Source organism: Solea senegalensis, unplaced genomic scaffold, assembly GCF_019176455.1.
Source record: "Solea senegalensis isolate Sse05_10M unplaced genomic scaffold, IFAPA_SoseM_1 scf7180000012815, whole genome shotgun sequence".
NCBI lineage: Eukaryota > Metazoa > Chordata > Actinopteri > Pleuronectiformes > Soleidae > Solea > Solea senegalensis.
Window position 1 is genome coordinate 62008 of NW_025320702.1, and position 15832 is coordinate 77839.

The 15832-nt window shown below is 43.1% G+C and overlaps 1 protein-coding gene across 15 annotated transcripts in view; it reads left to right on the forward strand.

The window, feature by feature from the left end:
* The window catches only part of LOC122760011 (voltage-dependent T-type calcium channel subunit alpha-1G-like), a 128031-nt gene that overhangs the window by 16573 nt on the left and 95626 nt on the right, over positions 1 to 15832 (forward strand). For all 15 annotated transcript variants that reach the window (XM_044015068.1, XM_044015070.1, XM_044015071.1 and 12 more), the window contains exon 3: positions 6083 to 6180. In XM_044015068.1, coding sequence (XP_043871003.1) covers positions 6083 to 6180 — 98 coding nt within the window. The remainder of the gene's footprint in view (positions 1 to 6082; positions 6181 to 15832) is intronic.

Sequence of the window (15832 nt, forward strand, 5' to 3'; positions counted from 1 at the left end):
TTTTCAAAATAAAATGAAAAACGTAACGAATTAAAAAAAATAGCGCAAGTTGCGAGTTAAGTAAAGTTGGAAAAGACGTTCACAGATTGGAACTTCCGCGATGATATACATATTTAGAATCATAGCGGCGTAGACAACAAGCTACAACGTCACGAGAAACTAGGGACCGTCTACAAAGTGCAACACCGGAAAAAAATCTATTTAAAAAATATTCAATAACGTGACCATAACACAGTGTTGTGTCATCAAACTTTCTTTAGACTTTATTGCTGTACTGTACATGACACTACAGCACTCAGTTTGAAAAATAAAAGCATTTTACATTATGGTGAAGTTAGGGTTAGGTATTCACTAATTGTGGTTAGTGGTTTTGCTTTGACACAAACGTCTCTCTCTCTCTGTGTGTGTGTGTGTGTGTGTGTGGTAGTATGGCATTCATTCACTGACCAAAAACATGTGCTCCAATTGCAGCCATTGTAGTTTGTTTTTTTCAAAGCCAGATAATCTGTACGGTCATGTGTATTTTTTTTTTCTGTTCAGTGTTTGAAGTGACATCACTTGACACTGACTCAGCTGACATCACCCAAGGCATTCCTCTCTCTCCAGCTTTTCTCCACACACATTAAAATTAGCAGAATTTCCCCTTGAGAAAGCATATTTCCATTGATTGCTCGCGGCCGCAGGTATCAGCGGGAAACTGCTGTGCACTTTTCAAACAATAACATGTTGTTTTTTTTCTTCTTCCCATCACTGTGAAAAAGCTCCTCAGGCGTCAGCACATTTACACAGAAAGAAAAAAAAAATAGAAAAAGAAAAAGGATTTTGTTCAATTTGATTGAGTTTGACCCGGAGAGTTTGGATTGGACTATTTCATATGCGGCGAAATACAGCGACTGTCACATTTTGTAGACAAAGCTTTCTACCGTTGCAAAATAATGAGATCCTGGAGGGAGTCGCAGAAAGCGGAGAACTTTTATTACAATTATGTATTATTAAAATATTGACTTTTCCCCACCGTTTTCATTTGTTCTGAGCCTCTTTTGTGCCGCTCGGATCTTTTTCAGAAAGTGACGTATCGAGTTCAGCACAGTTTACATGTCTTATTTGGTGAAACATTTGTAAGGCGTTCGGGTTCACAGATAAGAACTCTGACATTTGTTTGGGTGCAGGGAAATGGAGAATTTCTTCCCATTATCTGATCATTGCAGGGGAAAGACAGATCTTCAGTGATCCACCGTGACTGTGGAGAATAAGCCGGTTAACATTTGGGTCAGATAAGCAGCGGAGTGGCTTGATGATGGGGAAGTGTAGCTGATAAAAAAAACAAAAAAAACATTTGAATCTGATCTAATAATAATAATACAAGCACTTAATTTGATGATAACAGATTGTCGTTATTCGCTGATGTCCATGTAGTGACCTGAGCGGCCAACAGTCCTGGAAAGTGGGTCGTCACAGAGAAACACGTGCCAAGTCCTGGATCCAGAAAACTGGATTTTGAGTCTGACTCAAATTCAGACAAATGACTGCATTTGGACTCAGAAATTTAGCCTTTTTGTAATAGACCAAAATAAGTAGGTCCCAATCACGAGTGACATTGTCATTGCGGGGATTTTTGAGAGGGTTAACGTGCATTAAAGCTCTTAAAACTTTGCACTGAAATGCTATGTTGGCTAGTGCTAGGACCCGTGCGTTGGGCACCAGGGCTCTAGAGCACCCCCCCAAGGCGAGACATGGATGGAGCAAGCCAGGATTGAGTTGCACCGAATTTCACGAAACTTTTTCACGAAACTCGTTTTTATACTGTATCTGTGGGTGTTTTTTTCACAGAAAGAAAAATGCTCATTTGTGAGATTCCATTCACCGCTGAGAATATTGGGACTTTTTTTTTTTTTTAACCAACATCAGCAGCATAAATGAAGCACCTTCAATGCCACTTTCCATTTTTATTGTTGTGATATGCTCTTCTTGTTCAAAATCCAAGAATGTTTTGGTTTTGCTCAAATCTGCTTTCATCCTCCAGTTTTCCAGTGCAGTAAAATGTGAAAGCTGGAAGGACACGTTTTCAAATTTTACCTTCACAATTCATTTAAAGTTTCTTAGTTTTGGTTTTTTTGGTGCACAAATAGAAAATACACATAAAATAATGGAAAGTGCTCAAAGAGATTTATACACGCATACAACTAACTTCAGTCCAACGTTTTTCTGTTTCCAGAAAACTCGATTTTGAGTCTGACTCAAATTCAGACTTGGACTCAAACGCTGGCTTCATTTGGACTTGAAATTTGAGGATTTTTAACATTGTGAGCCAAAATAATTTTCATAAGATGCTGAAATATTGTCATTTTAGTGCCCGAATATCTGTGGGCGTGTTTTCGCAGAATGAAAAATGCTGCTGTTGAGTGAATGTTGGGACTTTTTTCACAAAGATCAGCAGCAGTTGCAACTTAATTAGTTCTCTTTCAGTATCATGTTTTATTTCTCCTCACATCTTACATCCTCCAGTTTTCCAATGCAGTAAAATGTGAAAGCTGGTATTTTTTACATTTAATACAAACATTCGAGTGATATTTTTGTGGGGGTTTTTTAATGCACAAATTGAAAATACTCATAAAATGGTGGAAACCAACGTGCTTAAAGAGATTTACACACACACATGCATGCATCACACGCCGCTTACACGGTAAATAAACTCTCGGAAAGAGAGACAAGTGAGTCGTTTGCGTTAACTGTTTTTTTGTTTTTTTTTTAATTATCTTAAGTCAACTCTTAAGTGTAGCACGGGAACCCATCACAGACTTAAACTTCATGACCCAGGCTCACATAACGGGGACTCAAGCCTGGAAATCTCTGCCTTGAGGTTTCATGATTTGCTTAATATATTATGTGGAGATGTTAAACACAAATTAATGACGTTTTACACCTCTTTATATGCAGTCTGTGCCCAAGTAACCTGACAAATTCAGTCCTGTTAATCATTGTTCCATTAGTCTAAAATCTTCTTAGACCTTTTTAGACCTGAAGTTAGTTGATGCAAAAAACCACCAAAAATGATGTGAAAGAATATAAATGAAGTCCCGAAACCATTAGTCAGTTATGCAGCATGTTTATATTATTATACAACATTATTTATCTCACATTGTGTTCACTGATAAAAACAAACTCCCCTTCCTCTAATGGAGCGTGAAACCTACGGAGAGTTCATCTCAATCATGACCGTGCTAAAAACACACGACGGGGACTCCTTTTAAATCTGTCTCTCCGTTAATTATTGCGAGGCTTTTATTTATCGCTCAAATATCCTTATATCGTTTCGTCAGATGTTGAACTGGCAGCCGCTCGACGTTATAACAAAGCAGATGTACAGACAGACAGACGAGGGTTAGACGAGGACGGGGCGGGTGAAGCGTTGGACACTGTCCTACATTCCTACATTGTTTAGTTTTAATATTGTAGGTCTTTCTGGGTGGCTTTACTGTATCTGCGTGTGTGTGTGTGTGTGTGCGTTTGAATATGCACAAGGTGTTTCCAGCTACTGTTGGCCGTTTCGCTGGAATGCCGCGCGCACCATCCATCATGTGCCTGACACATAAACACACACACACACACACTCGTCCTCTTGCGATATCAGAGGATGAGGTAAGACGTGCGCGTCTCTGAGAGTGCTTTTTTTTTCTTCATGACTTGTCCTTGTGAGGATGTTATCATATCAGAAATGTGTTTGACAAGTGTTTTTTCGTCCTCGGCGCCGACCTCCTCTGCCGATCTGTGTCCACGACTTTATTGTTGGGAATTCTCCTCACGCAAACTCCCCCTGCCCCCCCCGAGGTTGGGCCTCCCCCTGTCTGTCTCCTCTCCTGCTTCTCATTTCTTCCTCCTCCTTCTTAGTTCCCCGTATCAGGATCATCAGCACTGGCACGTACTCTGACGAAACCAGCGCACGACTTCCTGTCGTCTCCAGCGTTTGTTTGATACACTCCATTTCGTTCCAGATGAGACGAGATGGGTCAGTTTTCACTGAGCGCTCCCAAACTTCATCTGGCTCTCATCAGGGGCAGCAAGTGTTTTTTTTTTGTTGTTGCGTGGCGTGGACTATTTTTTATTCGACAGACGTCGTTCCTCATGCGCCTTAAAGGTTGTTTATGTGGCTCTGTCCTATGAAGAATTACCCTAATATTTGTATTATATTGCAGTGGGAGATTTGTAGCGTGTCTGTCACACTCAAACACGAGATTTCCCACTGGTATCCTGATAATGTCTCCATAAATTCCCCATAGGGACTCAGCAGTGAATTCACACTGAATTTATCTCCTCTCCTCATAGTTTAAAGCGTTTCTTACACTGACCTAATTAATCAGAGTTTGCAGCAACAGTCAACACAGTAGTTTGACTTTTTTTGAGGAACTGGATCCACCGACTAACCCACTGATAAAACTCACTATTACCAAAAAAAAAGGTTTGAATGCGGCTTTTTATCCATAGACCCTACTGGATATAAAAAATGGTCATAATCAACCAGGAAATAAGAATATACTGAATAGCCACCAGGGGGCGACTCAGCTTGCTGCAAAAAGGTGCTTCTACTTCTCGCTTCATTTATATCAGTAAACATTTTCCTGATGATTTGATGTCTAAATTTCCGTATATATATATATATATATATATATATGTATATATATATATATGTGTATATATATATAGCCTGCTTCAAAAAAGTGCAGTAAAAGTAAAAAGTTAAATATTTTTAAATAGTCATTAATCATCATGTTATTTAAGTAACTGCTGCATATACTGAATTAATTTTGACTTCATTTGACTTTTTAATCTTAAACAGGCTCTCCAGCTTTTTTGCACTCCAAAAAAATTGCTATAATTGAGACGTTTCACAAAACCTCTGCTGGTTTAATCGTTGTAATTCTTTAGATTTTTAGCTCACGTGGACTCTTTTATTCAGACTCACAGTATTTGATGGATAACCGTGTCAGTTCAAGTTATTGTTTCATAAAAAAATGCCACTCGATTCCTTTCGACTCGAGCGTCCATGGAGGGAATATTACGGCTGCTGATGTGATGTGATGTGACGTACAGGGACTGGCTCATACTGTAGCCTGTGTGTGTGTGTGTGTGTGTGTGTGTGTGTGTGTGTGTGTGTACTGGGACACCCTACAGTAGGTTTTAAAAAGGAGGGCACACACATATTTGCACATTCCTTAAAGGAGTTTCTTGCACTTAAGGTAACCAGCGGGGTTTCACACACACACACACACACACACACACGCAGTGTCCGACATGTGTTGTGAATTTGTCAGACAGACAGACTTGGAATTGTTGCGAGGAGGGAATTCCTTCATCTGCACGCCTCTGCACATGTGCTCAGCATCTGTTCGACGCACGCACGCACGCACACACAAACACAGAAGAGAGTAAGTGTGAGGAGAGAGGACGATAAACACTGATCAAGAAAGAAATAAGATCCTTTTTTTTTTTTGTCCTCTCCGAGCATTCCACCGTATCTCTCCCTCCTCTAAGCGTTGTCCTTCTAACCCTTTCAGCACAGCCTGAGTGAGCGTCCACAGAGCTGCTGGACAGGATGTTAAGTGTGTGCATGTGCTGAGTCATGTGATGCTGCTCTTTTACGTGCTGTTGATGCCACATTCTCCTGCGGGGTGGCGGGCGATTCGGGCGCTCTCGGCGCCTCAAAAAGGGGGGCGGATGCGCTGGTCGCTAAACGGTGCATGTGAACACGAGTGTGCACCAACACGGTGTGTGTGTGTGTGTGTGTGTGTGTGTTGTAGTTTCAGTCCAGTTGCCTCTGGAATGAAAGCATCCCCACAGGCAGAAGAATGTAAATGTGATTCGGGGGCGACATTAGAGGATTAATTAACGCTCACCTCCAAACGAAACAAGAGAGCATGTTATACACGCGGCGCATAATTGCCTACATAATGTTGCTTTTGCATTTTTGCGTGTTTCCGATCCCCAGATGATCGAGCAGCGTGAACCTTTACAGCAATGAAATAATTATGCTCATTCTCCTCCCCCTCTCTCTCTCTCTCTCCCCTCTCTCTCCCATGTGCTGCAGGATGCTGGAGTACTCCCTCAACCTGCAGAACGTCAGCTTCTCTGCCGTGAGGACGGTTCGCGTGCTGAGGCCACTGAGAGCCATCAACCGCGTGCCAAGTGAGTTCAGAGCTGGCGGCGTGTCTCGCTGCAGCTCTCTAACCGCCGCACTCACCATCAGAGGATGCACTGTCCTCTAATATCATAACACTGTTGGCTTCCTCCTTTTGATGTTAAACTCAAGCCAGACTGTTTACGACTCTAAGGTCGGACGTAGACCCTGACAGAAATGACACGGCGCCTGTGCAACTCTGGGGGCGAAAACAGCGGAAATTTCAATTTGTAATGTCTCACAAAAATGCAGACGTTGTTGTTTTGACAGCGTAAATCCCTTTGTCCATCTGCCGGCCTGTCCCCACTCTTGTGTCCATCATGTCTCCAGAACAGCTTCAGGGAATTCTTTCAGATCGTTAAAAGCTTTCACTTGGAGTCAACGGTGATTTTGATTCCGTGCCGTGTGTGAGTGGGATATTTCAAGAGTAGCTCAAGAGAAATCAAGAAAAAAAGAACCGACGAGACGTCTCACAGAGTCAAAACTCAAATATGAACTCAATAAACGTTCGTGTCGGTTACATGGAGGCAAATTAAATTTGGTACAAACATTGACTTGGACTCAAAGATTGATTGGGAATCAATCGTCATTGGGATCTCATGTTTCTATCAATGCGATATTTTAACCATTTAAACCTTGCTTTTGCCCATTTCTTCCAGAATAACTTTCAATATCTGGCAGTTATTAACAATTTACCGCATGTTAAAATAGTGTCTTAACAATTTCAAATTTAAAGGAAAAACAAATGTCCAAAAACAGGCCAAAAAAATGGAAACTATGTACAGGCGTTTTTCCAACTCTCTGGCGACAAAGACACTGATTGACCGGCGTCCTTCAATGGCACAAAGTGAGATTACCGTAATAACCACACATTGGCTTTGACTTGCAACTTACCAGTAATGTGTAATTACGGTAACGCAAAATGCACTCGCGCAAACGTGTCGTCTGCGACAGTTAAATCTTCAAAAAAAAAATCTTTTTTATTCAAATTATGAGCTTAATTTAATTTATAGTCAACAAGGACATCAGTGCTTATCAGTGGAGGCACACAACCACTCTTTTCTCACTGGTAACTGAAGTTTATGTCATTTTTTTTTATAAACCGCTGACTCTCCTGCACAAAACCAACAATTTTAGCTCATATGAGAAACAACTGCTGCCTCTTATGATCAGTTTGTGCCAAACACACACATTTGAACTTGCAGGAACAACTTTTGTGTGTGCTGTGATGTAAAAATTGCTGGTTTTCTCTGTGGACTTTGGTGCGAAAGAGTGAGCAGTTTACAAAGCTGACACCTGATATTGTGTTACAGGACGTGTGTGTGTGTGTGCAGTTCTAAGTCAATCCTCTTTGTCCCTGAGGCTGTGCACTTTATGACTCAGTAGGAGGAAAACAAACGTGTTGTCAGATGCTCAGAGTGTGACATGAAGTCCCCGATCTGTCTGTACTCGCTGTTCTCAGATTTTTGATTTGGTGAAGCGGCACAAAGCGACACACTGACAGGTGACAGGACAAACAAAATGTGCCTGTTGTCTTTTTTTCCCCACTTTCATCAATGACACGAAAGTGACTTGTGAGCCCAAACGTCACTTTGTTGTCGACTCTTTCAGGTACGAAGATTCGTGAATCAAACAGGAGACGCGCGGCGCGTCTCCATGCACAGATAGCGACAGCCACAGAGCAGCGATGCAGTTTAATTGGACGACTGTCTTTGTCTCAGTGTCTCATATACACCCACTTAAGTCAGGGTTTTCAAATCTGACTTTTAAAAACCACAGACACAACAGACCTTGTCGCAGATTGTCAATGTTTTAATCCCGAGAAAGCAAAGAGGAGACGATCCAGCCGAGACGCGGCGTTTAATCAAACGATTTCAGGCTGGGATCTCAGCGACACTCGCGTGATTTAACGGGACTTCAGGATATAAACAGATGTGGAGGCGACGGCGTCAGTTAGTCAGCTGTGTCTGCGATGTTCTGTGCTGAGAAATACAAAATAGTTAAGAAGTTAAGTTTCAAGAGAAAGGTACACAACATCAGCTGCGTTACCTTATGATTATGATTTGAAATCAGGAAGACTCTGATGCATGCGATGATGTTAAAATCCTGTCCGTTAATCCCTCCTACTACATGATCATTTGTCCAGATAATAGATCATCTGTTCGGCTACACTATAGGTGGCGATATGTCCTAGTTTTAGCTTGTTGAGCGCTATTTAGAGTCTTTCTACGATCCGTGAATCGAAAAACAAAATGTAGCGGTTTGTATTCTGGCAAATTTTTGTCCGATTTTCTTCTTCAGTTTGGCAGGTTCTTCTTTTATTTCCATGTCAAAGGTCAGGGAAGGGAACTGTGTAGCATGCACAGAGCACTGAGGCCAGTTTGGGTCCAACTGAATAGTAGTAACTTGACTCCCCGCACAGAAGGATTTATTTGGGTGTGTTACTTTGAGAAATCCGGGGCCACACGGCGGTGTAGTGGTTAGCACTCTCGCCTTGCAGCGAGAAGACCCGGGTTCGAGCCCCGGTTGGAACAAGGGCCTTTCTGCATGGAGTTTGCATGTTCTCCCCGTGTGTGCGTGGGTTCTCTCCGGGTTCTCCGGCTTCCTCCCACAGTCCAAAAACATGCAATGTGGGGATTAGGTGAATTGGACACTCTAAATTGACCGTAGGAGTGAGTGTGAGGGTGAATGGTTGTTTGTCTCTATCTGTGTGTGGCCCTGCGATGGACTGGCGAACTGTCCAGGGTGGACCCCGCCTATCGCCCGTTGTAGCTGAGATTGGCACAGCACCCCCCGCGACCCTCTGGTGGAGGATAAAGCGGTTAGATGATGACTGACTGACTTTGAGAAATCCTGTGTTGTTAATGTTCAGTCAGTGTAAACGTACTGAGTGATCATTTCATTCATTCATTCATTCATTCATTCATTCATTAAAACAGGTGACATCTTCGTGATGTAGGTGACTTGGACTCCTCTGTCGCAGCACGTGCTGTAATTTGGGATCACGCTGGTGGAATCGAAAAACTTCCACCCAGTAGAGAACTGTTGGTGAGGAACAGGCTGGTCCACACCTGCTGCCTGACTCTGCCTCACATACACAGTCACATTCAAATGCAATTTTCCAACTCACTGCTTCTTTATTAACAGAGCGCGGCCCCGTAGCTACAGTCGCACACAAGCACAGAGACGGTCGCTCTTGTTCATCGCAGTGCAAACACACAAATCCACAATTTACCCTCCATGTTGGGTTTAACCCAGAAAGTGTGACCCGGGATTGCGAGCTCGCCCCGCCCGCTCGGTCAGCCTGGGCTCGTCCGTGGCTCGTTTCACGCGCTCAGCCGTTTCGAGCGGCTCCCAAACAGTGACGGTGCAGTTTGTGGCTCAACACCTACGCTGTACTTTGTCCACACGATCACACACTCGTCCCCAGGCGAACATTTTCCTGTTAAATAATTACCTAAGTGTGATGTCCGCGGGCCCCCCCCCCCACCTCTGCCCGACTCAGCAGCTTGAGCAGCTTGAAAGTTTCTATAAAGCGATGAACCGACAGACTGATAACAAACTATGTCGTTGTCGTTATTTTTTTCTTCTACGCACGGAATCATTGTATTGTTTCTACTCATACTGTAAACAGTAATGGCCCCCAAGCAGCAGGGCCATCAGTATGTTGACGGAGAGCCTCTTGGCACAGCCATTACTGTGATGCAACGAGCAAACAGTTTAGGCAATGCAGCCACTGAAAAGCATATTAATCAAGCACAGTGGCATTAGTATGTGGATACGTGCCGTGGATAGAGTCGGGTTATTCTGGTGAATAGTGGGCTGTCTCTTATTTAACCCCCGTAAGAGGAGATTATGTAATGATACAGCGTTTTTTTTTCCCCACTGAAACATGCTCATGATAGTCTAAAAGAGGCTGTATTTAAATACCAAGTATGAGTCAGCGCACAGAGAAGGTGCTTATTAATGCAAGGAGACGACAGAGGCAGGGCCTCATGGTGACATATAAAAGGGGGCGGGACGAGATATTAGTAAAGATTTATCCAGATAAACCAGATAATTGTGGTTTTACTTTGATTCCAAAGTGTAAAAGGCAGAATATTTAATCACAAATGTGTGTTTTATCTCAAAGTGTTTACGTTAAAGAATACATGACATTATATGTGAGAGAAAATTCTAATCTTGAGCCATCTTTAAGTTTAATTTCTCACATATTCTTATAACCAGACACAAACTAGGCACCTTTCAAGGTCAGGCTACCTCAAGGCTTACTAACTATATGTATCAGACCTGGCAGACCTTAGATGACGGATGGATGGATGGATGGATGGATGGTCATCTCACCTGATTATCAAAAATCTCCATAACATTACAGTTATTCTGTATCGTATGTGCGGTTCATTCAAACTCTCAGTCTGAACTTTTCAACTTTCCAAGTTGAGATTCACGACTTCACGGGCGCCTGGATCATCACACGTATACAATGATAGTTCTCACCTCCCCGTACTTCACTGTCTCCACGTCGGTCTGTGTTTGACCAGAAGGCTGGAGCTTATCTTAAACACACACACACACACACACACACACACTTTTACCTGCAGACCTCCATGAACGCTGTTCCTGCTGTTCCTGCTATTCCTGCTGTTCCTGAGCTCTGACATTGATTGATGCACTAGCACGGCTGTCCCGCCACTGGAAGTGACAGATACATTTCGCAGGCTTCATCCAGCGACTGCCAACACCAAACCCCAAAAACAATCCCAGGGCCGTGTCACCGCCGCATCAACACCCACAGCCTCCCTCCTGATTGGCTATTACCTTCAAATCCCAGCACTGGCCCACAGGGACCCTTGCACCGCGGCCTGTCACTGGCTGCGTCAACGTTGACATGACAACTCGTGACATTTCTCCGTGTCGGGTCTTAATATTCAAAGGGAGCCGCTGCCCCCATCTCCCCCAGTCTCTCGGCTGTCTGAGCGCGTGCATAGAAAGCTACGGAACAAAGAAACTTCTACAACCTACGTTTGCTTAATTACCCCGAGAAACTTCTTCCCCGTCTACTCTTTCAAAGTAAACAGCGCTTCCACAAGATATCAAATAAACTGTCAGCAGTTTCTCCTTTTGCAACCTTGATTCGCCTGCTGCAATATGCAAAACAGAAATGAGGAGCCGCCGTAATAGGTTTTGCTTCCAGGCCCCCAAGGCGCTGAAACCTAGAATACAGACTTTAATTTGCTGATATATGATTTTTTTTCCTGTCTCGTGTTTGTAGCAGAAGAAATAACATTTTTTTTTTCTTTTCCACGGACAAATGTGCCACATTTAGCTTTTATTCTGTTGAAGCCAAACATGTCTTTGGGAAAGAACGGAGCTTTAGGGCGACGGTCGCTCACCTGCCAACGTGCAGCCTGTACAGTACCAGCCAGCTGCAGACTGAATTTGCAAGTCATTGTTCGCCTCCTGGCTAGATTTAATGTCTTATCCCTCCAAGGCTATGAACACTTCCTTATTGCCAAGGACAGCTGGAGTTAAAGAGGAACGCCACTGATTTTCACACATAAAGTTTAGTTTATGGGGGAATACTCTCCCGCTTGTAAAAACGATTGCATAATGGCCTTTTGTGGCCCGAGAGGAGTTTTTCTCTCTCTCTGGTGATGTCACCGCGTTTATCTCGTCTTGGGTTTGATGAAAGACGATACACATGTGGAGACTATGCATATACTGTAGGTCAATAGTGAAAACATGGCTGCCACCTTCCAAAATCGGCATCTACTTCCATCTATGATATCTTAAGGCTATGTTTGCTGCTTTATCTTGCTTTTACAAACCCTTTTCCAACCGGAAACTGAAGTCTATGTTGCTCACTCCCCACACCGAACTCCCTGGAGAAAATCGACATTTTTACATCGTGGCACACAGACGTATTTAGTTAAAAAAGTGTTATTTTGGGAGTTTGGGGGTTTTAAATCCATGATTTGGATTCACCCATGTGACAAAAACTTACCAAATGAGGCCAAAGCAGTCTACTCCAGTTTCCCCTGTCTGTGTAATGGAGAGATAACCATATTATTAAGATGTAATGGACTTAAGGCAGCTATGTTTTCACTGAAGTTAGTCACAGAATTGCACATAAATAAATAGAGACAATAATTAGTCGGTGACTCAGAGTAGAATGTGATGCCGCCGCGTCGGTGTGGAGGGCCGATGGAGACGCGACGCCTCAGGGCTGCAAGTGAGCAACAGGCAGGAAACGGGAGGAAGAAGAACAAAACGTTGTCATGATTCCCAGACTTGATGAATCTTGACACGGTTGACGCTGCAAGTCACATTTGAGCAAGTGTTCAAAATACGACGATCTAATCTGCCGAGCCTCGTTTCCCTTATTAGTCAGGAACACACTTTTGTCCACACATTTTACTGAGGCCACACTTTGTCTGAGCAGCTCCAGCGTCTTCAATTCCTCGTCTCACCTCCTCGCTCTCGCTCTTCATATTAACTCAGAACTCACAAAGTGTAGAGCTCACAAGATTGTTCCAGTGGTTTAATAGCAAGAGGGAGAACCCGGCGGAGTCGGGGGACCGGTTTAATCCGGGGGGGGCCCCTCCTTGTTTACGAGTGGCGCTGTATAAATGAAAGGCTGATAAGGTTAAAACAAGATCAGAGGGGGAGCGCTGTTTGCGAGAGGACAGAGGCAACGAATGTCACGGAATAATCCTCGCGCGCTCTTTGCTCCCAGTGTGTTTGAAGTTCAGTCTCAGTACGACACGAACGCACTCGGAGAGTAATATTTCGTAGCCGACGACGGAGAACGCACTCCACTCTGCCGGCGTCGGCCATTGCAACTCATTCGTCTATCTCTGCGGCACGATAGCACGCTGTAAATGGCGTACATGATTTAAGCGGGGGGGGCTGCTGTTACACTTGGTTGGCGGCTCCACACCTGAGGAGATTTAAATGAGAAAGTTGTTGAACTCACCAGAGCGAGGAAAACAGCAGGTCAGCAGAGATCAGATCTCTGTCCTCTGTCCTCGGTCACACCGCTCGCTTCATGCGAAACCACAGTTCAGGAACGTCTAGTCATCGCCGTCTCTGATATTTACCATCCGTGCACTCAAGAAGAGCAAATAAGAAGAGGAGCAGGTGTACGCCAGTCCTCCATTAGCACACAGATTACAAAAGCTGGAGCTGGACCTGAACAGGAGAGCGGGGGACAGCGCTAACAGATGGCTCCCTCGATCACACACAGCCACCCGCCTGTCAGCCATGTTGGAGTGGCGTAGCCGCCCGCTGTGAGGTTGGAGAGGTCACACAGATGGACGCGATGATTGTTATCGAGTATGAAATGTCGATCACTTGGAATGGAAACTTTTTTTCTGGTTTGGAAGAGTTTGGAAGAGGCTCAAAGGATTGATTCTCCCTAAAAACACAGGTTTTTAGTTTAGTTCTGCATCACTGGATGGATTGGATGGATTTTTTTTTTTGTTTAACCCTCCTTTGATTTATACCACTTGTCAAAACAACAGAATCACTCCTGACAAACATTTCAGACCCTCGCGTCCCTGGTTTACCTTTTAAATGATGAACTCGTCCGTCCTGTAGCCACAAAGACACCGTTTTACACTGTTGTCAAACAATTTGCTTAAACAAGCCTGTTTCACCTAATTACACTATACAAATACTTTTTCATTACCACTAATAATGGTATTGGCAATGTATGTGGTAATGTAATAACCTTGCATCAGCAATAAATGAAAGCAACACTATGCATATCTTTAAATAACAACTTTAAAATCCAACAAATGAAGTACTTTTACATGGTAAATACAAGGCCGTTCAACTGGAAATCTATTTGCTTCTCCCCGCGTCCATATAATGAGCATGAACGAGCATAAACGTTCACACCACAGATGAAATTATAAATTCTTAATTTCACACATTAAAACCAAATGGACACGTATTTACAGCATTTACACGGTTTCAGGCTCAGTCTCACACATTTTATATCATCCTTTATCATTACAGTGAATTATTAACAGTTTTTAAAGAATGATGCATTAACAAACGAACAATCTTAAGTCCCGGCTCATAAAATGTGTGGAAAATAATCAATGATCATCGATATATTGTTCAGAGGAGATTCACCGCCTGCTTCTCTCTATGATAAATGAGGAAAAGATGCTGTGTATGATTGGTTCTGTGCTCCGCATGGCTGCAGCTGTCAGAGCTGCTAAAGCCCCTTTTTAGACATTCCGGGTGTTAAATTCTCACCGTGCAGCTTCACCTCTCTGCTCTGAGTGACGGCGTGCGAGGGGTGAGTCGGCGTGTCTCGCTCTGCAGCGGTCACTCATCTCAGCAGCGGTCAATGACTCAGGCGCGGCTAAGCAGCGTCCGAACAGCTCAGCACGCTATGCTGCGAGGGCAATTCCCTTAAAGGAGCTGCTGCTTAGTGTGTGTCAGTGTGTGTCAGTGTGCGTTAGTGTGTGTTTGCTCGTTAGAGACCAGAGAGAGAAGGAAAGACAGTGCTGCCTGTGGTGAGTTCAGGGTCATGACGTTAAACATGTGTAAAGCTGAAGGGTAAACTGTGCAACAGACTGCCACATGTAGTGACTCATTTACTTTGAAAAAGTTCACATTCTTAAACAAAAAGTCAAATTGGTTGACATTGAAACGCTTCATTAAGTAACGTCCAAATGAATTCCGTCTTTTCAAACTAAAGTGACCAGAATTCAATTCAATCGATTTGTATAGCGCCAAATCCCGCCAGGCAGAAACCTTTGCAACATTGTAGAGAGAAGAGGAAACTCAACTTGTAGCATAATAAAAATGGTGATGATATGATATGAATGATAATAACAACAACAATAATAATAATAATGATAATCATAGCCTCGAAACTGGATCTGGATCCTGCAGTCTGCAAGATGAGGACACAGAGAGGAAGGAAAGACAAACAATTTTTTTTACATACATTTCAGTGTGAATCTTTAACATATATATATTTCATATACCTGTTATTACCATTCTTAATTTGGTGTCTTATTTTTGTACACATTAGTCTCCAAATCCAAAGCCATTTTCATTTACTGTCAGTATTCTCTTATTGATCTGTCAATCTTCTTCTTCTTCTTGTTCTTTTGTATTTTTAATGGCTGACATCTGTAATGTTGCATTACTGCCAACCGTCTTCTCTTCCCTCAGCTATAATCATATGCTATACTCATTAAATCATTTTTAATTAGTTTGACAAGCATTCTATAAATAAATTAGATTTCGATATACCTCAGCACAGGGTGTTCCTCAGCTCTGTAGCAATGCTCTGTTAAAAATGTGTCAAAGTTTGCACAAATATAATTTAAAAACGGGTTTTTTCCTTGGATGCTATTCAAGAGTTTCTGTTTTCACCGCTGTTACTTCCCCCGCCGGTTGGGTTGGTGTACTCGTTTTTCTTTCTCTTTGAACCAATGATGGCTTTGAAAGACAAGGTCCAAACATACAGATCCTCCTCACTGCCACTCATCCTCCTGTCACTGACAGAACCTTTGTTCTTCTCCTCTCTGTACCTCCTGCACTGTCTCCCTCTCACATGTTCTCCATATCTGAAAAACATCAGCAAAACCCTATTATTTTTTTTTTTTCTCCACACGCCAACATCTCCCCCTC